Source organism: Mytilus trossulus, chromosome 7 (genome assembly GCF_036588685.1).
Source record: "Mytilus trossulus isolate FHL-02 chromosome 7, PNRI_Mtr1.1.1.hap1, whole genome shotgun sequence".
Lineage (NCBI taxonomy): Eukaryota > Metazoa > Mollusca > Bivalvia > Mytilida > Mytilidae > Mytilus > Mytilus trossulus.
This window is the reverse complement of record NC_086379.1, coordinates 14,893,490-14,919,691: the sequence shown is the minus strand read 5'-3', so window position 1 is coordinate 14,919,691 and position 26,202 is coordinate 14,893,490. Positions and strand designations below refer to the sequence as shown.

The 26,202-nt window shown below is 33.8% G+C and overlaps 1 protein-coding gene across 1 annotated transcript in view; it reads right to left on the bottom strand.

Moving 5' to 3' along the window:
• The window catches only part of LOC134726191 (uncharacterized), a 31,742-nt gene extending 6,187 nt beyond the window's left edge, over window positions 1-25,555 (bottom strand). Inside the window, exons 1-17 of the mRNA XM_063590591.1 lie at window positions 24,606-25,555; window positions 22,962-24,404; window positions 19,277-19,452; window positions 18,485-18,655; window positions 17,890-18,158; window positions 16,912-17,067; window positions 16,212-16,424; window positions 15,833-15,961; window positions 15,476-15,578; window positions 14,923-15,119; window positions 12,147-12,392; window positions 11,109-11,598; window positions 7,927-8,081; window positions 7,327-7,560; window positions 6,345-6,518; window positions 1,466-1,626; window positions 236-1,070 (exon numbers count right to left, since the gene is read on the bottom strand). Coding sequence (XP_063446661.1) covers window positions 236-1,070; window positions 1,466-1,626; window positions 6,345-6,518; window positions 7,327-7,560; window positions 7,927-8,081; window positions 11,109-11,598; window positions 12,147-12,392; window positions 14,923-15,119; window positions 15,476-15,578; window positions 15,833-15,961; window positions 16,212-16,424; window positions 16,912-17,067; window positions 17,890-18,158; window positions 18,485-18,655; window positions 19,277-19,452; window positions 22,962-24,404; window positions 24,606-25,555 — 6,102 coding nt within the window. The remainder of the gene's footprint in view (window positions 1-235; window positions 1,071-1,465; window positions 1,627-6,344; window positions 6,519-7,326; window positions 7,561-7,926; window positions 8,082-11,108; window positions 11,599-12,146; window positions 12,393-14,922; window positions 15,120-15,475; window positions 15,579-15,832; window positions 15,962-16,211; window positions 16,425-16,911; window positions 17,068-17,889; window positions 18,159-18,484; window positions 18,656-19,276; window positions 19,453-22,961; window positions 24,405-24,605) is intronic.
• Window positions 25,556-26,202: the final 647 nt, after the last annotated feature.

Genomic DNA, 26,202 nt, shown 5'->3' with positions numbered 1-26,202 from the left:
TGTTTTAAAATGATTTACTCAAATGTGTACTAATATTTTCTCTGTTTGGCAAGAATTAAAAACATGTGTGTTCCCTTTTATGGATATATTTGATGAATGTAACTTCTTTTAAACCTCCAATTGCACTTTTATATATCAGAAATTCAGATGAGTTCAAATAAATAATTTTAATGTGTCCGATAGGGCGAAGTATATATCTATCTATAATTAATTAAATTGACATAATAGTACTTACCTTGGTAGGCTGTATGACTGTTACCGATTCAAATATTGAAAGGATCATAGATGATAACCAGTTTAAGGATTTCTCTTTACCCCATTCCATGCTGTACAGGAACGTAAAGAACGAGGACACTCCAGCGGATATAAAAACTAATAACCAACCAATGTAAACACACCAATGAGGCAATTTGAACTTTTCTTTACGTTTTACTGTTTGAGAATGCTCGGTCGATGACTCTGGAGTACCAGATTTATTTCTTTCATCATCCAGACAATTTTTATGTTCTGAATCTTCCTGTGGTACAATATCAAAGTCTGATACCTCTTTTATAGACATATCATCAGACTTAAAATTTCTTGGTTTTAATCTAATTTCTGATAGTGTTCTCACTGGTTTAACATTTCCCATGAATGCATTTGTAATCTTTGTTTCCTTTGGACGTGATTTTCGGAATATTAAGTCAATTAATATATTTATAGGAAGCACAATAAAACTGCAAACAACGCTTATGTATAAGCCATGCAATGTAAACTCTAAGGGTCCTATTTTAAATGACTCAACATTTGTAACTTTTTCTTCAGCTTGATAAAACATAGCATTTGCCACCATTGTGGTAAACACTAACGATAAGATACAGGAAAGTCTTTGAGTTCGTGTAAAACTACTTCTCTGTGGTCTAGAGAATATAGATATCCACAGATGAGAATCACTGAAATTTTTCCTTGTCTTTGTCATAAATACGTTTTGAAAGCTTGTAAGATCTTGTGATCCTGCTACTGGTATCAACCTATCGACCATGCCATCATCTTCTTCTACAGCAAACCATTTATTACACAGAAAGAAAAACCTGCAAAGAAAAGAACCACCATTACTTTAGTTTTATTGTCTTATTGTATGATTATTTTATTTGTTGATTGTTAAGTTCCGTCACCATCCAATGTGCGATTGAAATATGTTCTTTACAGTTTTAAATTTGAATAAACGTAATAACGGAAAACATGCACTTATTAGATAACAACAAAATAAAGGGACTATAAAAATACGTAACGTTATACTATCTAAAGCGTAGCAATTGTTTTGTTACACAGAAACTTTGTTAACTTTAGATATATAGTTTGTAAAGCTGGAATCACAATTGCTTTTGAAAAAGGAAGGTTCATATTTTAATTTTTACAACGTCATTAAAATACTATACTAGTATATCACAGTCTTGTTGTTTTAATTTCACAGATTTTTATTTACGTTTCTCTTGTTTGTAGGTCAGTGATAATAATTTTGTTGAGATACCATCCCTGATTCCTTCCCTTCCCACTATTATCATGCCACATCCTAATATAGGTCAGAGGTCCTAGCCATTCTGGGACACTCATTATGTAATGATTTATACTTCCTCTGGATAAAGTCTGAAACAAATTTAAATATTAACATGATTTCTTTTTTAAGCTTGGCAAGAGAAACAAAGTTATTGTATAACATATTAAAACATTGTGAACAGACCAACTAGACAATTATCCACCAGCGTTCGATTGAAATGAATGTTAGCAATTATAGCCAACCGTGTGGCCTTCATCAATGAGAAAAATTTATACCGTTATAGCCGAATTTAAAAGGCACCAACATGAAACAAGGCCGTACGGAGACCTATAATTGTTAATGTTTGTGTCATTTTGGTCTTTTGTGGATAGTTGTCTCATTGACAATCATACCACATCTTCTTTTTTATAATATCCTGACTTAAACGACAACCACTTAACTTCATACTCATGACTTAAACTACAACCACTTAACTTCATACTCCTGACTTAAACGACAACCACTTAACTTCATACTCCTGACTTAAACGACAACAACTTTACTTCATACTCCTGACTTAAACGACAACCACTTAACTGCATACTCCTGACTTAAACCACAACCACTTAACTTCATACTCCTGACTTAAACTTCAACCACTGAACTTCATACTCCTGACTTAAACTACAACCACTTAACTTCATACTCCTGACTTAAACGACAACCACTTAACTTCATACTCATGACTTAAACTACAACCACTTAACTTCATACTTCTGAGTTAAACTACAACCACTTAACTTCATACTCCTGACTTAAACTACAACCACTTAACTTCATACTCATGACTTAAACTACAACCACTTAACTTCATACTCCTGACTTAAACTACAACCACTTAACTTCATACTCCTGACTTAAACGACAACCACTTAACTTCATACTCCTGACTTAAACGACAACCACTTAACTTCATACTCATGACTTAAACTACAACCACTTAACTTCATACTCCTGACTTAAACGACAACCACTTAACTTCATACTCATGACTTAGACTACAACCACTTAACTTCATACTCCTGACTTAAACGACAACCACTTAACTTCATACTCATGACTTAAACTACAACCACTTAACTTCATACTTCTGAGTTAAACTACAACCACTTAACTTCATACTCCTGACTTAAACTACAACCACTTAACTTCATACTCATGACTTAAACGACAACCACTTAACTTCATACTCATGACTTAAACTACAACCACTTAACTTCATACTCCTGACTTAAACGACAACCACTTAACTTCATACTCATGACTTAAACTACAACCACTTAACTTCATACTTCTGAGTTAAACTACAACCACTTAACTTCATACTCCTGACTTAAACTACAACCACTTAACTTCATACTCATGACTTAAACTACAACCACTTAACTTCATACTCCTGACTTAAACTACAACCACTTAACTTCATACTCCTGACTTAAACGACAACCACTTAACTTCATACTCATGACTTAAACTACAACCACTTAACTTCATACTTCTGAGTTAAACTACAACCACTTAACTTCATACTCCTGACTTAAACTACAACCACTTAACTTCATACTCATGACTTAAACGACAACCACTTAACTTCATACTCATGACTTAAACTACAACCACTTAACTTCCTACTCCTGACTTAAACGACAACCACTTAACTTCATACTCCTGACTTAAACGACAACCACTTAACTTCATACTCCTGCCTTAAACGACAACCACTTAACTTCTTACTCCTGACTTAAACGACAACCACTTAACTTCATACTCCTGACTTAAACTACAACCACTTAACTTCATACTCCTGACTAAAACGACAACCACTTAACTTCATACTCCTGACTTAAACTACAACCACTTAACTTCCTACTCCTGACTTAAACGACAACCACTTAACTTCATACTCCTGACTTAAACGACAACCACTTAACTTTATACTCCTGCCTTAAACGACAACCACTTAACTTCTTACTCCTGACTTAAACGACAACCACTTAACTTCATACTCCTGACTTAAACTACAACCACTTAACTTCATACTCCTGACTAAAACGACAACCACTTAACTTCATACTCCTGACTTAAACTACAACCACTTAACTTCCTACTCCTGACTTAAACGACAACCACTTAACTTCATACTCCTGACTTAAACGACAACCACTTAACTTCATACTCCTGCCTTAAACGACAACCACTTAACTTCATACTCCTGCCTTAAACGACAACCCTCAACTTCATACTCCTGACTTAAACGACAACCACTTAACTTCATACTCCTGACTTAAACTACAACCACTTAACTTCATACTCCTGACTTAAACGACAACCACTTAACTTCATACTCCTGACTTAAACTACAACCACTGAACTTCATACTCCTGACTTAAACTACAACCACTTAACTTCATACTCCTGACTTAAATTACAACCACTGAACTTCATACTCCTGACTTAAACGACATCCACTTAACTTCACACTCCTGACTTAAACGACAACCACTTAACTTCATACTCCTGACTTAAACGACAACCACTTAACTTCATACTCATGACTTAAACGACATCCACTTAACTTCATACTCCTGACTTAAACGACAACCACTTAACTTCATACTCCTGACTTAAACGACAATCACTTAACTTCATACTCCTGACTTAAACGACAACCGCTTAACTTCATACTCCTGATTTAAACTACAACCACTTAACTTTCTACTCCTGACTTAAACTACAACCACTTAACTTCATACTTCTGACTTAAACTACAACCACTGAACTTCATACTCCTGACTTAAACTACATCCACTTAACTTCCTACTCCTGACTTAAACGACAACCACTTAACTTCATACTCCTGCCTTAAACGACAACCACTAAACTTCATACTCCTGCCTTAAACGACAACCACTTAACTTCATACTCCTGACTTAAACGACAACCACTTAACTTCATACTCCTGACTTAAACGACAACCACTTAACTTCATACTCCTGACTTAAACGACAACCACTTAACTTCATACTCCTGCCTTAAACGACAACCACTTAACTTCTTACTCCTGACTTAAACGACAACCACTTAACTTCATACTCCTGACTTAAACTACAACCACTTAACTTCATACTCCTGACTAAAACGACAACCACTTAACTTCATACTCCTGACTTAAACTACAACCACTTAACTTCCTACTCCTGACTTAAACGACAACCACTTCACTTCATACTCCTGACTTAAACGACAACCACTTAACTTCATACTCCTGCCTTAAACGACAACCCTCAACTTCATACTCCTGATTTAAACGACAACCACTTAACTTCATACTCCTGACTTAAACTACAACCACTTAACTTCATACTCCTGACTTAAACTACAACCACTGAACTTCATACTCCTGACTTAAACTACAACCACTTAACTTCATACTCCTGACTTAAATTACAACCACTGAACTTCATACTCCTGACTTAAACGACATCCACTTAACTTCACACTCCTGACTTAAACGACAACCACTTAACTTCATACTCCTGACTTAAACGACAACCACTTAACTTCATACTCATGACTTAAACGACATCCACTTAACTTCATACTCCTGACTTAAACGACAACCACTTAACTTCATACTCCTGACTTAAACGACAATCACTTAACTTCATACTCCTGACTTAAACGACAACCGCTTAACTTCATACTCCTGATTTAAACGACAACCACTTAACTTTCTACTCCTGACTTAAACTACAACCACTTAACTTCATACTTCTGACTTAAACTACAACCACTGAACTTCATACTCCTGACTTAAACTACATCCACTTAACTTCCTACTCCTGACTTAAACGACAACCACTTAACTTCATACTCCTGCCTTAAACGACAACCACTAAACTTCATACTCCTGACTTAAACGACAACCACTTAACTTCATACTCCTGACTTAAACGACAACCACTTAACTTCATACTCCTGACTTAAACGACAACCACTTAACTTCATACTCCTGACTTAAACGACAACCACTTAACTTCATACTCCTGACTTAAACTACAACCACTGAACTTCATACTCCCGACTTAAACTACAACCACTTAACTTCATACTCCTGACTTAAACTACAACCACTGAACTTCATACTCCTGACTTAAACGACATCCACTTAACTTCACACTCCTGACTTAAACGACAACCACTTAACTTCATACTCCTGACTTAAACGACAACCACTTAACTTCATACTCCTGACTTAAACGACAACCACTTAACTTCATACTCCTGACTTAAACGACAATCACTTAACTTCATACTCCTGACTTAAACGACAACCACTTAACTTCATACTCCTGATTTAAACTACAACCACTTAACTTTCTACTCCTGACTTAAACTACAACCACTTAACTTCATACTCCTGATTTAAACGACAACCACTGAACTTCATACTCCTGACTTAAACGACAACCACTTAACTTCATACTCCTGACTTAAACGACAATCACTTAACTTTCTACTCCTGACTTAAACTACAACCACTTAACTTCATACTCCTGACTTAAACTACAACCACTTAACTGCATACTCCTGATGGACATGCACATAAAGAACGATGTGCTAGGGTTAAACATGTTTGTAAAGAGCTCAACACTGTTCTCACCTGGGGCAGTAGTGTTATAGCACAATACGAGAACAAACTATGGAAATCAGTTGAAAAATGTTAAACTTATAATATGGATTTTATTTTGCTATTCCAAATATTCACCTTTATTTGTTTTTCATCTTCTAATTGTCGCACACCCGTATCCTTCAAGTCACCCGCCAGTATAAAGTTGACATGTGACCTGGTTCCTGCCCCTCGCCTCATTCCTGTACACACTGTTACCTGGTAGCAGTAATTGTCTTGAACTATGTTGTCCATCAGAGGTGAAACTCCCCACTAAAAAAAGCAAATTAGTTTGAACATTTTGTTATCAGATTTTAGCTTTACGAAGAGGGTAGATAGGTACATTAACCATTTTATTGAGTAGGTCTTACGAAGGGGTGTAATACCAGATTAACGCTCACGGTCTATAATAAAATTGAGAATGGAAATGGGGAATGTGCCAAAGAGACAATAACCCGACCAAAGAGCCGAAGTCCACCAATGAGCCTTCAACGCAGCAAGAAATGCCACACCCGGAGGTGTGCTTCAGCTGGCCCCTAAACAAAAATGTATAGTGATAATGGACGTCATACTTAAATCCGAAATATACACAAGAAATTAAAATTAAAAATTATACAAGACTAACAAAGGCCGGAGGCGTCTGACTTAAGACAGGCGCAAAAATGCGGCGGGGTTAAACATGTTTCTTGATATCTCATACTTCCCTATACCTCTAGCCAATGTTGACAAAACAAACACACAACAATACGCACAGTAAAATTCAGTTCAAAAGAAGTCTTAACCAGATGTCAGAATAGGTATCAAAAGAAACTAAACAAAATGACACCGATACATAAATTAACAAAGGACTATTAATTTGTATGTTCACATTTTCGCAATAGTATTTTAACAACGACAATCCATGTGTTATGGATAACAACGAATGTTACTGCTCATCGAACTTGCACTTGCCATAAAAAGAAGTTTCATGTCCTTCTAAAGCATCCAAGTACGTTCCCTGTTTTGAATAAGGTTCGTGTTACGTGTTACATACATAATGATTAATGTATATTTTCGTAGTGAATTTAACTATTCTAAGTACCTTAATTATATCTTTCTTATCCTGGTATCTGGTCCATATGATACCCACAATATAGAAAAATATAAATCCACACAGTGTTGCCAAAACAGCCCAGTTATCCTTAAGTTTCTGGTCTAAGTTGTTGAAGACGGACTTGAAGTCTATTTCATTTGGAGGGACAAAAAAGTCAACACCAAATGACGTCAGATGGTTACAAAGACATCTAGTAAAGTTTGTGTTTGATAATGGACTGACCTGCCAGAAGATAGATGCATGAGTCAATACTTGTACATTATTTATTCGTAAAGGACTAAGATTTGTATTCAGATGCAAAATAATAGTACAATAGAAAAAATCCGTATGGACTTATTAAGTCTCATTTTTCTCTTCTACTTATTAATTTGAAATATCCCTTAGATTTCATTCGCCTCATATTAAGGGGTTAAACACATAAAATCGTTATAATTCAAAACCTGTCCAATATTTCTAAAACCTGAATGTCGAGGAAATCAATATGCTTTACTTAAAAGTTAAAAAAAAGTCACGAATAAACTATAATTGTCAATGAAAATGTCCAGATGAACAACATTAGCAAATTTACTGATATATATAAGAACATACAGAGCAGTTATCGGTCGTCCATTTATCCTTCATCTCACTCCAGTAATAGCAACCTGATGTAACAAAACTAAGGGTGTAGTTAACAAAGACTGGTTCATCTGGTTCCAGCGTGTATTCATAGTAATCTTCGTATACATCTTCTTCCGTTATATTCACTGAAATCGTTTTAAAGATTATTAAAAGTTTGGATCGATCAAGTTATTTTTCTTTTTCATTATATTTAACAGCATATCCCGTCCCCCATTTTATTCTATAAGTGTGTAAGTGTGGCAGAGTCATATTTGATTGATATATCAAATATGATATTGATGATATTAATTTTATTGGAGGGTTTGATAGTTTGGTTATTCATTGTTTCTCTTTCTAGCACTATTGTTCTAGTATCATTCTCTTTTCACTTTGGTGAACCTCATTTCTTTCATATCATTTTGGAGGGAAAATTCTAACCTTTTGATTGGTCAATCTTTAGGCCAAAGGTCTTACTATATGTTTTCATTGTTTCTGGTAGATTTAGACTGCAGACATATTGAAATGTAGTGAAAATTTCCTGCTTGATATATTCAATTCTGACATTGATGATTTGTATTATACTTCTTGGATTTTCAATATTCTTATATTCAGGTCAGTTGATTAACCTTATTTCTTATTAACAAACTAATAGTATGTCATTTTATGGTGACTTGAAAAACACCGGTATCACTCAGATTACAATTCTACCTTGACAGGTAAGTTTGTATCTAGCCTATAAAATACTTATTTAGCCTTGAGAATTGAAAGGTCAGTTAATCCATTCATACAAAAGAAATTGGTAAAATTGGCTTCATGCCATTTACCTTGTCCAAAATTAAGGTCACTATATTGTTATTGTGATATTGTTAAAGTACAAAAGAACCCTATATTCTGACCAATGCTTAAACTTTGTGCATCTTGATTCAGTTGTTCAAAATATGTTAATGTTGAATTTTAGGGGTTACTTTCGGCCTTTTTTTTACGTGTTAGTATCGGCTTGACTTTATAGTTTTAGGGCATTTTCTTTTAATAGCCTTGAAATAACTCTCATTCTGTAAATTCTCATGAAAATGATTTTACTATTTAGTCTTTCTGTTACAAGATTATTTATCAATTATGTACATTGATCATGATTATATTATCAGTATTACATTACAGTTACCTAAGTTACCTTTTTATTTTGCACAGTTATACTTTATACTTTTGCAGTGCAGTAAATTATTTTCTATTCTTTATTTTGATGTTCATTTTCTCTATTCTCTATCATTTTTTGTTGCTATTACATGTATTCTCTATTCTGTAAACCCCATTCTGACCCTCATAGGTAAACTCTTTTTGTATGCATGGGATAAACTGACCTTTCAATTTTCAAGGCTAAATAAGTATTTTATAAGCTAGATACACACTTACCTGTCAAGGTAGAATTGTAATCTGAGTGGTACCGGTGTTTTTCAAGTCACCATAATACTTTGTGAAAGGAGTGATTCTATGTATTGAATGGAGGAATATTTGGAGTATGAAAGAGTAAAAGATTTTATCATTTTATAAAAACACAGAGTCATACTAAACATTTTAATATAAACATTCTAGTACTTTAAATATTATAAAGTTACAATAAAAGTGAAAGACAGATAACTTTGGTATTTGAATAACACAGAACTCTGAAACTACATATTTTAGATGTAGTTGTATATTTTATTTAATTGGTGAAATAGTCCTGCCACTGGACTTATGAATGTTATATTTGTATTTATTCAGGATATGGATTAATACCTTGTCAATTTGTCAAATGAGTAGTGCTCAGATTTTAATATACACAGCACTGTGATATTCCAGCTAGTACACTGACCTTTGTACCATATACATAGAAAGCATTGTGTTCTATGTTGTTTATTTGTAATGTCTGTACTGTCTATATGTTTTATTCAAGTAATTGTCTGTTTATGTGAAGTGTAGTTTATGTAATATCTTTATGTTGGTCAGAATTTGTATGCTTTGTATACAAACATATTTATAAAATGGACAACTCATTAATAGATTTGAGATGTATATAATTATTAATTATTACAATATATATATGAATATTGTATTGGAAAGTTAACCAAAGAGTTAGATTTGAGTGCTTTTAGGGCTTATTTGAAGTATATAGATATCTAAAGGAATAAATATGAATTGTAGTTATTCCCCTTTCTGTCTTGTCATGTGAATATTTATTATTTGTTATTATATGTTGTAGGGTCTTAAATATTTGTGTATTAAAAGAACAGAACCCTAGAATAGTGTTCGTTGTATTTGACCAGAAAATACCCCGTTACATAAGCTTCATACTTTATAACACATACAATCGTTTTCTAGTGTTTAGTCATATATAGTCAAACCTGCTGTTATCGACCAATTTCGAAGCCCTCAAATAGGGTTTTCCTCTATACCCTCAAGGTTTGTTTCATCTTTCTGAATATTTTATTGAAAAGATGATTTTTTTTAAAGGAATAACGAGAGTGGTTACCAAAATACGATTGATTGGGCATCAAATTGAACGTACCTACACTTTTTTTCCGTCTTATCCATGTGATAAAAAGTAAACTTAGTCTTTGAATACTAATTCTCGTTGATTTCGTAGTTATACAAAATCAAGAAAATACAGAATTATAGAATTCTAAAAAAAATCCAAAATCGAATTTCCATGACAATACTTTGAGGTAAATGCACGTAAAATGGTACCCTAAAATATAACCTGCAGAAGAAGAATAAACTTAGAAATTTCATTTTTTGGCCGATAGTTTTCTTTTTTTAATTGTTTTACATTTGTAATTTCGAGGCCTTTAATAGCTGACTATGCGGCATTGGCTGTGCTTATTCTTGGAGACTGGTTACCTATAGTTGTTAACTTCTGTGTCATTTCGTCTATTGCAAAGAGTTTTCAGAGGCGGATCCAACAATTTTGAAAGTGGGCCCGTTCCGGTCATGCTTCAGTGATTCGTTATTTAATCTACCATATTTTTCCCAGAAAGGGGAGGGCAGGCCCACTGTAGCCCCCTCCCCACCCTCGGGCCGGCCCCCTTTTTAAAATACGCCTATGGTTGTTTCATTGGCAATCATACCACTTCTTCTATCTTATATAGACACACAAATATAGAAATTCAACAATATCGAAAAAAGACTTATCATCATACCTTCTCCTCGGAGTCCAATGAAGTAGATGCCTTCTCCATGTTGTCGTACATATTCCTGTGACAAGAACACTCTGTGAGATAATTCTTCAAACATATCAGAATTACCTTTGTCCAATGTCTCAGTAACTGAATGGGGGATTGTAATATTCCAGTCATGATCATTAACAGAGGGGAAATCTCCAAATTTCACAAATACTTCTAATTTCCTGTTGATTTCACCTGGTTCAATTATAATACTAAGAACACTATCATTAGAACGAACACTAAACGAATGAAAATACAAATTATCCGAATTATCAACATCTAGACTAAAAGTCTGTACATTCAGTGCCGAAGAATCTACTAAAATATCAATGACAATATCTTCCTGAAGGTTTGTAACATTTATCATCTGTCCTTCGTCTCCATATATGTCCATGGTCACAATGGCACTGTTGATGTATTTAGCTGTAGCATCCCATATATAAGGATTTGTTTGTGAACTAAGTACCTGAAATTTAGAAATATACCATAAAAAGCTATATGATTTGCAATCCCTCAAATGAAAATGGCTTTACTCTCGTGAGTTGTAGATTATTTCGATGTTTTAAAACGTATTTTAAAAAAATTACATAACTATTTATAAACCATTTATGAATTAAATAAACAATATTACATTTCCAATCTGATGTTCAAAATAAATAATTGATAATAATTATCGCTTAGTTTAAAAAATTGTTTATGTTATGTATTTGAAAAACCAAGAATAATATATATCTTCATTAAATTTATTATTTTATAGAGTCGTGGGTGGCAATTGATGACTTGACATTTTGTATTGCATTGTTGAAGTCATCTTTAATTTGTTCATTTTGTTTTTCTACTGGTGGGTTGTTGTCTTATAAGATGGAAACTTAAAATCTCTTTAATTCACATCAAATTATCTCCTTAGGGATGATATGCACTATTCATGCATGATTCTTGCATAAGAAAATTGGTATCTTTTTAAGTATCCAGTTGTTTTTCATAAGAATATTCTACTTTTGTGAAATGTCAAACCTTAACATCTACGAATGTTGAATTCTTCATGTTTAATAGAAGTGAATCTGATGACGGCATTTTGAATGATCCACCAACAGCTTCGACATTAGAGTTATTGATTTTGGCTATAGAACTACGTTGTGCCAGCACTGTTAGTAGTGGAGATTGCAGTATAACTGGTGGTTCATCTGTAGCCTGGTTCTTTATTACAGACTGGTATATGGTATCTGCTACACTCAAAACTTTGGATGCAATTTCTTTAACCTGTAGAAGCGAAATTAGGAAAATAGACACTTTTACTTTACATAATGTGTGGGGTATGATATTCGTTGATGTTAGGGATAACACAACACAATACGATTTTAAAGGTTCGAAATAAGAAAAAGAAATATGAGTTTGTAAATATAATTCGTAAATCCAGAAAAGTAGAGTATCCATGAATTGATTTTTTTTTATCCAAAAAATTTTGCATGAACGGAAACAGGAAAACTCGTTTTAAAAACGTTTTTTCAAGGCGTATAAAAAATGTCTCTCAAATATTACAATATAATTATACCTCATGAGTTTAAAATCATTTACAACTTTTCACCCAAAAGGGAATAGGGAATATAAATAAGGTTATTGCATGTCTCCTTCCGTTCGGCAGTAAAAACTTGCAAAACTGGTGCGTCCGTTTGGCTTTGCGGAATGTATCAAGTACGCAGTCATGTTCGGTGTGAATGGGGACGTTAAATCTGATTCTAATAAAGAAATTGTCACGCTCTCTGCACGTTAAGAACCTATTGGAACAAAGCTTTAAGTGGTCCTTATGTTGTCAGTTGCAAGGCTAAGTTTCTGTCCTTATCCAATATACCTTCATTTTCCAGTGAAATTCTAAATTTACCGACCGGCAACCAAGTTGACCTATATTACCGGATAACCTGTTGTATTTATTTTAAATTTGTTCTCATCAAGAACATGCATAACATATTTGCCGCTGGACGATGGGTAACCATTAATCTATCAATCAATCAATCAATCAAACTTTCAATTGACAATATAATCAAAATTCAAATGTTTTTTTTCAAAAACAAACCTTTATATGAACTAACGTTGGTTTTTCTGATTTACACCAGTCATTTTTGGGGCCCTTTATAGCTCCGTATTAAATACCGTACTTTGACCTATAATGATTTACTTTTCCGAATTGTTACTTGGGTGTAGAGTTGTCTCACTGGCACTTATACTACATCTTGTTATGTCTAAATAAAATATACGAAGTACACAAAGAACGAATGAGATATTTGTTTTTTCTATATTTTGTGTGTAAAAAAATCGTAGAGCGAAAAAGGTGCATGTCCAATTTTCGTCCCACGACACACGACAGCGCCACGATGATCAAAATATCGTGCAACTGTCGTGCGCGATTGTCGTACGACGATCACAGATGACCCGCCATTTGACCAAATTTCATGTCGTGACGCTGCATAGATGTGTCGTGGGTTCGTTGTGACCAGGGCTTTAAGTTGGTTACCTATACGAAAATAGAAACAGAAGATTGGAAAACTTTTTTACAAATTAATATTCATGACATATTAAATAGACGATTTTTGTCGAGCCTGCAACTTTTGTTGCAGAAAGCTCGACATAGGGATAGTGTTCCGGCGGCGGCGGCGGTGTTAGCTCACTTCTTAAAAGCTTTATATTTTAGAAGGTAGAAGACCTGGATGCTTCATACTTTGTATATAGATGCTTCATGTTACGAACTTTCTGTCAGTCACATGTCCAATGTCCTTGACCTCATTTTCATGGTTCAGTGACTACTTGAAAAAAAAGTTAAGATTTTTTGTAATGTTAAATTCTCTCTTATTATAAGTAATTGAATAACTATATTTGGTATGTGCGTACCTTGCAAGGTCCTCATGCCCGTCAGACAGTTTTCACTTGACCTCGACCTCATTTCATGGATCAGTGAACAAGGTTAAGTTTTGGTGGTCAAGTCCATATCTCAGATACTATAAGCAATAGGTCTAGTATATTTGGTGTATGGAAGGACTGTAAGGTGTACATGTCCAACTGGCAGGTGTCATCTGACCTTGACCTCATTTTCATGGTTCAGTGGTTATAGTTAAGTTTTTGTGCTTTGGTCTGTTTTTCTTATACTGTATGCAATAGGTCTACTATATTTGGTGTATGGAATAATTGTAAGGTGTACATGTCTAGCTGACAGGTTTCATCTGACTTTGACCTCATTTTCATGGTTCAGTGGTCAAAGTTAAATTTTTGAGTTTTGGTCTATTTTTCTAATACTTTATGCATTAGGTCAACTATATTTAGTGTATGGAAATGATTTATGATCTATTTGTCTGTTACGCAGGTTTTATTTGACCTTCACCTCATTTTCACAGCTTATTGTTCAGTGTTAAGTTCTTGTGTTTTGGTCTGTTTTTCTGAATTTATGAGCAATAAGTCAACTATATTTTTTGTATTGAAGAATTGTTAGCTGTACATTTCAGCCTGGCATGGTTCATCTGACCTTGACCTCATTTTCATGGTTCATTGATCGATGGTTTTTTTTCTTTTTTAATGTTGAGTTTATGTGAGAGTTGTAATAAAGCTTTATATTTGGTCTATCAACATATTTTTATATCTATGATAAGTAAAGAAGGCGAGACATTTCAGCGTGTGCACTCTTGTTCTTTCAAATTAAAAGATACAGTTTTTGAGCTTAAAGATTTTAAGACATTTCCAAATATGATTAAAAGGAATGAAAAGACACAATTATATCACTAAACATTGCAAACAATTTTTATACCTTTGCCTTCTTTTGCTCCGCTGTTATAGACGATGTTGTATTGTTTGTTTCTGCTTGTGTACGTTCTGCCTGTGTAGTCTGTTCAATAGTAGATTCTGTGTCGATACCAGACGATTCCAATATGTTCTGTTTGAAGATATTCATGATTTCTTCTCCTGTAGCGGCAATGACTATACTTCCTAATGTTGCAATCATATCTTTAAAAAAAATGAAATTTCAAATCTAGTGAAAAATTTCAAAAATATATTGGCCTATTATAAATAATGAATAAACAAAAAATATATATGATGTTTCTATGTATCTCACAACTCTTTGTTGACCTTTTACCAACTTCAAAAATAAACCGTCAACGCCATGGCTCAAATAAATAAACAAAAGAATATAAAACACAAGGTAGAAATAAAAAAAAACTGACGATCAACACGACCCCCATCAAAATCTGGATGTGATCTGAGGTGCTCTATGGGGGTATTATATTTTCTCCACATATGACAGCCGTCCTGTATTTCGTATAATACCATGAACTTTATTATAAGTATTTTAGGTCTATTACCTTCCGCCGTACTGTATTTTTGACCCTGTGCCTCTGTTTGCTCGGATTCCACCATTAACTGGAACGTGTCAGCCATTTTCCTTATAGCATCAACTGCAACACCCTTTGAAATATTTGTTTAAACAGAAGCATTAGCAGCTAGTATATTCACGAAAATGAAAATTTTTGAATCTTTTTTAACTATATTCTGATTTAGCTATCTTTCCTAAGTTGGCGAGTTTCCTCAAGACACTAAGGGCAATAAAAGATACAACTGAATCGTAAAAATGAAACCATTCTCGTGCTGTTTAATTGTTTTATTTATAAAAAAAAAATACATGAAGGGTCTTAATAAAACTGTTATTTGATTTTGTTTACCTGGGATTCATCCGATATCTCTGAACTCTCATGGGTAATGACTCGAAAAGCCATAGCTGTTTGCTGTAGTGAGTCCAGAGTAGGACTTTCTGTTTCCAAGGATAACGTTTTGATAACGGACGTTCGAAGCTGTAAGATAGTATATATATTATTAAATTATTATTATTTTATTCTTAACAAATTCTTTAATGTTGTTTTATTAGGTAACAAGGATAAAAGATACGTGCCATTTGTTAATTCATTTTTCATGACATTGAATGAAAATTACTTAATATATGAATGTGTTAAACCAGGTAATGCATTTAAATGAATATAGCATGCATTTCGTGAAGTAAACAATAAAATTGTTCTATAATTATGGAAATGACATTTATATTACCTCGGTCCTTAATTTCTTTTCTTCAGCGGCCTGTTCTTGTCTCAATCTCTCTGCCTCTTCTGGATCAATAGTACTTCCTGGTTCGATAGACGTGTCTCCTGGTAACAATGTTGTAGTTTGGTTGGTCCAACCGTTTGTTGTACTACCATCTGTCGATGGTGGGGTATTAGGTGCTGTTATCATTTGTAGGAGTGACGCCCTTGAAACTCCTATCTAGAGAATGAAGATTTAAAAGAGTAAAGAAAAACATAGACCCAACATACGAGTTAAGCTTAGACATGATAAGCCTTCTTCTTCTATTATCATCTATAGTAAGGATACATAAAACGCTTCTGGTGTTAAGTACAAACAGTATAATAGTATTATTGCTCATTAAAACTGAATAAGAACATTTTCTACAAAGGGATTTCAATATTAGATTCATTATAAAAAAAGACCTCATAATAGTACTTTATCAATTTTGTTCTTCCAATTCAAAGGCCAATGTAGATATAAATATATGATTGTCTAATTCACAAAAAGAAATGGCTGACTGTGCGATGTCTGTATAGCCAGTCAATGTCGTTTAAAATTTCTACCATAATCATCATCATCATCACAAAAAAAGATAAGCAACATCTTCCATAAATTTTTACTGTTTCTAAATACATTTCTTGGTTCACTTTATATCTTAAGTTGTCACAATGAAGTAATCGCTTACCAGAACTGGTGAATAATTGATGAGTGATGCCACAGCGACCACGAGTTGCTTAGCTTCCTGTGCTTTACCGGATGACAACAGAGTAGTCAATTGATTAGATTCTCCACTAGTAAGGGTAAGGAGGTCAGAGACATCGTCTTCCATCGGTTCATTTACCTTACAAAATAAATAGCAGTGAATATATAAATGGCAAAACTTTTAGGAATTTTGGTTATCAATGCTCTTCAACTTCGTACTTTATTTGGCCTATTCAACTTTTTTTTATTCGAGCGTCACTGATGAGTCTTTTGTAGACGAAACGTGCGTCTGGCGTATATACAAAATTTAGTCCTGATATCTTTAATGAGTTTATTTGCAACGTCTATATAAGTGACTTAAAAAGAAAAACACTTAGAACAAACTTTTAAGTACTTGTGAGCAGCCTCGTTCAATAATTGTACATGTAGAACTGTTTTTTTAAGGTTCCCCCCCCCCCCCCGTCTGCTGTACCTGTTACGTATACGGTCGTGGCTTGCTTTGACAAACACAATCATAATGTGCTTTAAAACTGATACTTTATTTTAACAGCTTCAGCAGACGATATATAGTGATGGTAAAACAGTAGTATCCAACATGAAACCAATGATTCATTAAATTAACAATATTTAATGTCAAGTAAGTTTTAAACAAATAATGAAATTTGTAATTCGCAATTATTTTTTAAATAACCTTTTGCCGCAAGTACACGACATAGAGCTAATTATTCTTTTTTCAGGGAGGTTGATTTGTTGATATCCTATTAAGGAATTAGGTGATTCGTGATGCATCCAAATACAGGATAAGTGTTTGCTTTGAAATGAAAACTTACCGTGAACATCATAATGTATGGAACTTCTTTTCGCCGGATGTGTTTGTAATCACAGTTAAATATTTAACATGTTTATTTTATGGACAAAACATACACATCATTTCGAAGTTGCTTGACATTAGTGTTCATACCTTCACTTTAAGATACGTTTCTACGAATTCTCCGATAGGATTGGAAATTCTAACTACAACGTCATGGAAGAAATCATTGTCCACAGGCCCAAGTGAGAATTTGCTCTTAGGGGTGAAAGCATCTTTTCCATAATACAAAAGCTGTGTATCAAAAGATCCCTGCGGACGAGACCAAAATCTGTATAACAAACCACGTCCTAATATTGCCTCTTCTCCAGGGTTTAACCATCCCCGACAACGTATTTCAAACTCCGTCTCTAATGCGTAACCTGAAAATAGTTTTTAAGAATTAACTAGCACTGTTTAGTACGAGAACTCGCAATATTTTTTCAAAAAGATTATCAAAGGTAGGAATAGTAAATAAATAATGACGCATCTAATCATTATTTAAAACATATTTGATATTTTTAATAAAATATAATAATAACATAAACTATGCAATTAATAATAGTACACCAGTATCTATATATGAAAATAAGAAGAAATGGCATAATGACAATGAGACCAAATGACAGAGAAATTATTGGTCACCGTAAAACCTTCAACAATGAGCAACACCCATACCGCATATTAAGATTTAAAGATATATATCTACCTGATATTGGATCAATGTCGCAAGTTCCTCCATATGGTGGCAGATTGGTTATGAATTCATATTCAGTAAAGCTAGGAGCGTAACCATACACTTTGCCATCTATTCTAAAGCGATATACCTGTCCTCCAATAAGGGACCCCTGTTTGATTTTTATCGCCTGAGAGGACGTTCCTGAAAATACAAATTATTCGTCATCAAACTTGTTAATATAGATAAGAAGAGTTTTGACTAATTTGAATACTATTTTAGGTACAGGGATTTCCAAAATTAAATATATGGAATTTCTTTTTAATTTGCTAAATTTTAGTTAATTTATTGTAAAACAAAATTATCTGAGTTATCTCCCTTAATTTTAATATTACAAAAAATGGTAGTGCCGAACTTGATTTTAAGCTGCAATCCTTGATTCAAATTTGATGACCTAAAAGAAAATTTATATGCAAATGTATTCTGCTATTTTGAAGTTTTAGATTGCAGAACACATCCATATCACCTTAAATGAACAGCATGAAAAAAACCAAAAAAAACAACAATAAATCAAAATTCTATGGTCACTGCAGAAATGTATTTTTTTGTCAAAACAGAAATAGGAATCATGCGATAATACAATTGTTATAAATATCTTGTATGATTAAAACGATGTCCTGATTTTAATTCTGAATTGTAATTTAACTTAAGGTAAAAGGTATTCGTGATTTTTTTGCATTTTATTAAAAAAATTACTTTAAATAAATAATGTATGAAAGTTATACCACTCCAGTTTCTAAAACGTATACCCATGTTTAGATTTACCTGCTTCGGTAATGGCATCTAAGTTGTTGACAAGATAAAATCCTCCAAGGGTCTCATTCTTTAGATAAAGGCTCCATTTGTACTCCTCTTTATCGTAGTTGGTACATTCAACACACGTAACCGAAAGAGTGAATTCACCAGACGGATTCATCTTCGATTTGCAATTGACATGGCAACTGCAAAGTAAATAAAAAAATAACTAAAAAATTTCCTTAGAGTTAGATAAATATTGTTATTATTACCAAATCATTAAAAAAGAAAAAGGATAATAGCACAAATAATTGTTAACAAACCATCAAAAGGAAACATTAAGATTAACGAAAATGAATCGCACAACAGTAGGACAGTTAATTGAATTTGAATACGCCTTTTAAATTGGTGATAGCAACTTCATTTGCATCGACATCTGAGGATATATGCACACCATTAACACATATATAAAACAAAGGTTATAAAATAAAACAATATCTATTTATACTAATGTATATCTATAAAAAAAACTAAAACCAAAATACATAAATTCAAATTAAATTCAAAAAGGGGAAGTAAAAAAACTGATAAAATTAAAAACCAATTGTTCAGAGAACAATTGAAGGTTTTTCAACCAATAAGGATCTATCTTGATATAAATATTTAAATTTAGTTGAAAATGTCAGTTCCTATGGCTTTATGATGTATAAATATGAATTTCGAGCGAAGGTCAAAATCTAGGACGTCCAATTAACCTATGACCTAGACCTCAATTTCCATGTCACAGACTAAACATCTCAAATCAAAATACACTAGTCCCTTAATATGTATGGTTCATGAGTAATATCACTTTACACATAATTCTAAATATAAGAGGGGCGAAAACTCCCATTTATTGTCTACGCACCATTTCAACCAAAATTTATAAGTTACGACATGTCGAAACTAACAATTTAGTAAAAATAATTTGTCGATATCTTATAAGGTTAGTGAAAATAAGCCAAAATCAACATTTAGAAGTTTTTACCTTGACCTTTGGCCTTGACCTTATTTTCATTTTTTTTTGGACAAAGGATCTTAAATCAAAAGACCCTAGGTCTCTATCACTTATGGTTTACCAGTTAGAAATGCATATTACTTATATCACTTATATCATATACAAAAGGGGGGATAACTCTCATATGGAGTCACCGGATAGCTTCGGTTAAAATTAAAATCCTAATCCTGAAGATGTAACGAGCAATTTGGTAAAATAAATTTGAAGGAAAAAGAAAAACAGTGTTTGGTGAGATAACTTTTACAACGTTAAGTTTTTGGTTACGCCTTTGTCAATTTTTAAAGCGTATAAACTTTACAATATCATATTCCAAATATCTAAGCGACATCTTTTGAAACATCAATAATACGCAAGAAAAAAGTTAGGCGGAAGAAAAAAAAAATAATAATCAGAACAAAACCTATTGGTCTTTCAACCAAAAAGGTTGAAAGACCTAATTAAACGTTATCAGCGAATGGAACGAGAGAAAAACGACTGTCTGACTTAGTACAAACATTGTCGGAAGAAAACGTTGTCAGCCAATGGAACGAGAGACAAACGACTGTCTGACTTAGTACAAACATTGTCAGAAGAAAACGTTGTCAGCCAATGGAACGAGAGAAAAACGACTGTCTGACTTAGTACAAACATTGTCAGAAGAAAACGTTGTCAGCCAATGGAACGAGAGACAAACGACTGTCTGACTTAGTACAAACATTGTCGGAAGAAAACGTTGTCAGCCAATGGAACGAGAGATAAACGACTGTCTGACTTAGTACAAACATTGTCAGAAGAAAACGTTGTCAGCCAATGGAACGAGAGAAAAACGACTGTCTGACTTAGAACAAACATTGTCGGAAGAAAACGTTGTCAGCCAATGGAACGAGAGACAAACGACTGTCTGACTTAGTACAGACATTGTCAGAAGAAAACGTTGTCAGCCAATGGAACGAGAGACAAACGACTGTCTGACTTAGTACAGACATTGTCAGAAGAAAACGTTGTCAGCCAATGGAACGAGAGACAAACGACTGTCTGACTTAGTACAGACATTGTCAGAAGAGAACGTTGTCAGCCAATGGAACGAGAGACAAACGACTGTCTGACTTAGTACAGACATTGTCAGAAGAAAACGTTGTCAGCCAATGGAACGAGAGACAAACGACTGTCTGACTTAGTACAGACATTGTCAGAAGAAAACGTTGTCAGCCAATGGAACGAGAGACAAACGACTGTCTGACTTAGTACAAACACTGTCAGAAGAAAACGTTGTCAGCCAATGGAACGAGAGACAAACGACTGTCTGACTTAGTACAGACATTGTCAGAAGAAAACGTTGTCAGCCAATGGAACGAGAGACAAACAACTGTCTGACTTAGTACAGACATTGTCAGAAGAAAACGTTGTCAGCCAATGGAACGAGAGACAAACGACTGTCTGACTTAGTACAGACATTGTCAGAAGAAAACGTTATCAGCCAATGGAACGAGAGACAAACGACTGTCTGACTTAGTACAGACATTGTCAGAAGAAAACGTTGTCAGCCAATGGAACAAGAGACAAACGACCTTCTGACTTAGTACAGACATTGTCAGAAGAAAACGTTGTCAGCCAATGGAACGAGAGACAAACGACTGTCTGACTTAGTACAAACATTGTCAGAAGAAAACGTTGTCAGCCAATGGAACGAGAGACAAACGACTGTCTGACTTAGTACAGACATTGTCAGAAGAAAACGTTATCAGCCAATGGAACGAGAGACAAACGACTGTCTGACTTAGTACAAACATTGTCAGAAGAAAACGTTGTCAGCCAATGGAACGAGAGACAAACGACTGTCTGACTTAGTACAAACATTGTCAGAAGAAAACGTTGTCAGCCAATGGAACGAGAGACAAACGACTGTCTGACTTAGTACAAACATTGTTGGAAGAAAATGGTGGCTTAACACTCATTGAAAAAAGATAGATAAACTTTTCACCTGCATGACAGTAGTTTACATTCCCCAATGGCTATAATTTATATATTTGTAAATCATAACTTGGAGGTAAACCCAGTAGATCATGTTCAATATGTGACACCTCCGTGCTGCACATTGAGTAAAAAATAGGTGATAAATTTAATTCAATGATGTCACAAACGAGTAAAAGAAAATGGGTTTGTTGCTAGGATTATTGGAACATATTCGTGATCAACTGTTACAAAGTCAAGGACCTTTTGAAAGGGATAAATTTAATTTAACTACAAAGAACTCTTGCTTCAATATATACCACGAAAAGACCAACCCTCTATCAAAGCAATCATAAAAGGAAGGCCAGCTCTGTCATATCAAATTAAATATCGTGTGTTAACAACAGTTCTTTGTGAGTATCTTCTGTCATAAATTTGAAAATTTATTGTTTTTGTCTTTATACATCTTTCATTATTTTGATGGAATTTCTATAGAACTGGCTAACATAGATGTTACTGTTATATTCAGGGAGAAACACCAAGTGGAAATAACTGATAATCAACATGTGCATTTTAAAAACTAATTTCCCGCTTTAAAATATTTTTTACAGGTTTCTAAATGAGAATTATCAAGTGATGTCTTATCAACATTACATATCATAATCTTGATAGGTTGGCACCATCACAACCACACAAAACATAATCACTTACTTAATGATAATCACTTACTTAATGATAAGCGTAGGTGGATCTCCTTCAACAACATAAACTAACTGTTCAAACGAACCCATTCTGTCATCTTTATACACTTCTACTTCAAACACATTCTCTGTATTGGGTTCTAAATACAAAGTACTGATTTTCAATTGTGACTCGTGAAATGGTAGGATGCCAATACCTGTTCCAAAACAACCATCCTGTCTAGTCATGTTGACATATATATCCCATTCAGGAATATCAATCTGTGAAATCTTTTCTTCGTATATATCTGTGGACTGTCGGCATTTCCATATAAATCTCATTCCTGTCTTGTTGTTGGGGTCATCAATGTCTGGGTCATATGATTGTTCCCCTGCATTCACAATCAGCATTTGATTATAACCAACAACTCTAGCGTTGCCGCCGCTTATTTTAACCTTGAGAGGAGTTGGTATAATTTCAATGTAGGTAAAATCTTCAGCTGACAATCCGTAGATTTCAGTCATTGAAACATTTAAATTGATTCGGTATTGCCCAATCGGTAAAATTCTTGGTATGAAAACTAAATTCAAGTTATCCAATTCAACAGAATCATCTATCTTGTAGTTTTCAAATATATAATCTTGATAGGTTTCTCCTTGGCTAATTTTGTAAATATTCCAAAGATATGAAACTGTCTGTGATACTTTACAGTTAACCTCTGCAGAACTTTCTAGAGTTATCCTCTGTGATTTCTGGATAACCTCTGGTTCATCAATATCTTGTCCACCTCCGTTTATATGAACATCCGGGTAAAAACAACTTATTCCACTTATTATAGCCATCGATGATATATTTTTAGATGAAATAAGATTAGTTCCTGTAAGTAACACTTGATACGTTGAATTTTTACGATACATATGCGTATGAATAAGACTTGAGGACGCCTTCCAGTACATGTATTTATAATTCAATGACGTTGCGATTTCTTCACAGTTTTTCTCACCATACAAAACAATTGGTGATTTATCACCCAAATCCCATTTATAGCAAGATTCTGTACCAGGTTGACTTAATTGAAGAGTAAACGTAATAGTTTCAAATGCATCTGTAGGTCCGTTGTTACTTAATGTTGAAATGAGAACAGTCTGGTAAATGGACATATTGAACGATCTAGTAATATGCGACAGCTGATTACTGGCGTTTACAACAATTTTAAAATTTCCGCCATTTATAAATTGATATGTCAAGGTTGGATCTTCAGTTTCTCTAACAACGTTATTTCCCAAGTCCCACACATATTTTATATAGTTTCCGCTCACAGTTGATGCATCAAATGTTATATCTCTTTCAGTTGGATAAATATTTTCCTCATCCCCATAACCGAAACTTACGTCAGAGCTGTGATCCGACAAATAAAAGTATTTGGTAATTTTCAGTCCTGTCACAGCTTCTAACACCCATACATAAGCTTCTGCATATTTTTGAGATACGCTATTGATAGCATGAAATGTTATTTGAAATTTTCCTTTTTGATTATAGGTTTGAGTTCTATTTATTTGAAAATTACTAACAGAGTCCTGATTTATATTATCAGAATATACTGTTCCATCTCCTACAGAATAGTTGTATTTGACTTTACTTCCGCTTTCAATGTTAAACATGAAGTCAATAAATTTTCCGGATGGAATGTACGGTATGCTTTGGTGAATAGATATACCAGAAATAGGTTGTTGTAGAGAAGTCCACGTGGTAAGAGACATGTGACTTATTTTATTCAAACAGTTCATATCTATCTTAACTTCCCCAATAAAATTGGCATTATCATATTTAATGTTGAATTGTTCCGATTTACCAACTTGCATCTGATTTATGTAAAATGTATCCGAAAACATATTTCCGTGTGTAACATTGCATGTCATGTGTGATGGTGGATTGATAACTGCATTGTAATCCACTGTTAAAACTATGTCTCCAGGTGGATTAGCAATTACAGGATCTGTAGATAAAATCAAATCTTGCACCTCGTTTTCGATATATACCTGGTCGTTCATGGTAAAAGTTTCAGAAGAAATATTATTTGAGGCTACAACAGACACATTAAATATTCCAACTTTGTTAATTGATATTATGTGATAGAATAACGTTATTCCACGTTTCTCATTTCTGATATATACGGTGTCATAATTTTCCTCGTTAACAAATATATCAAAATTTAAATTTGATCCATTACTGGTCCGTAAGTTAAGAATCACATCAGTGTTTGGGTTAACTGCATACGAGTTTGCTGTCACAGTTAGATCGTGGACAACTTCATCCACAGTAAAATTGGCCTCTATTATCTGATAACTCACAAGATTAGATATGTTGGCTTTTAAAATGTATGTTCCAACGTCATAATAATGATATTTTGATATTTTTTGAAATTTTGCAACAAAATGGTTTGAGATTTCGCCGTCACCAAAGTTTATTTGGAGAAATAAATTACTGTAGATATATTCTGCAGAATTGAGGTCGAACATTAAGTATCCAGAATACACTGGATCAATCTGTGTTGTGTTAAGAATAAAACCAAAAACTACTTTCTGCATGATGATATCTGTACTGGTTTGAACATGACTGACACCATTTGATGCATTTACCATTATAGTAATATTCCCTTCATTCGTATACCTTGAAAACAGTAAAAAGAAAATAAAGAATTCATTTTCATTCACTCTTTTGTTGTTCTTCACTTAAGGTGGTACCCAACACCTTCACTAAAATTAATGTGGCTCTTTTTGCATAGTTCACTCACTGTAGTGTTACCGGTATATACCACCTTAAGAGTTATTTATAAATGACACATGGCCGCCATCTCGGCAATATTTTTTTCAGTTCCCGTAACTCAAACCTATTTAACTCCATTATTTTGTTTTATTTTTACTAAAATTTAGCTGTGACTGTAAAAAAATATTTTCCTACGTGTTTTATACTTTATGTGGTGTCCCGTGCTGTCCTATATTCATGGTTTCTGTCAGTTGTGGTTCATCGGTTGTCAACTTGTACTATTAATTATTGTATTGATTTACTTCTTTGTGCTGAATGTTATACTTGCGTTTGTTTGTACTGTATTCCTGTTACGTTGTGTTGTTATCTAACCGGCTTTTTTAAACATTGCTATATACGCGGGATATTTTGCAGCCATAAAACCAGGTTCAACCCACGATTTGTTTCAAATTTTCATATACCAAGTCAGGAATATGGCGTTTATTATCAAAAAGTCCGTTTCTACGTATGTTCTGCGTTTGTT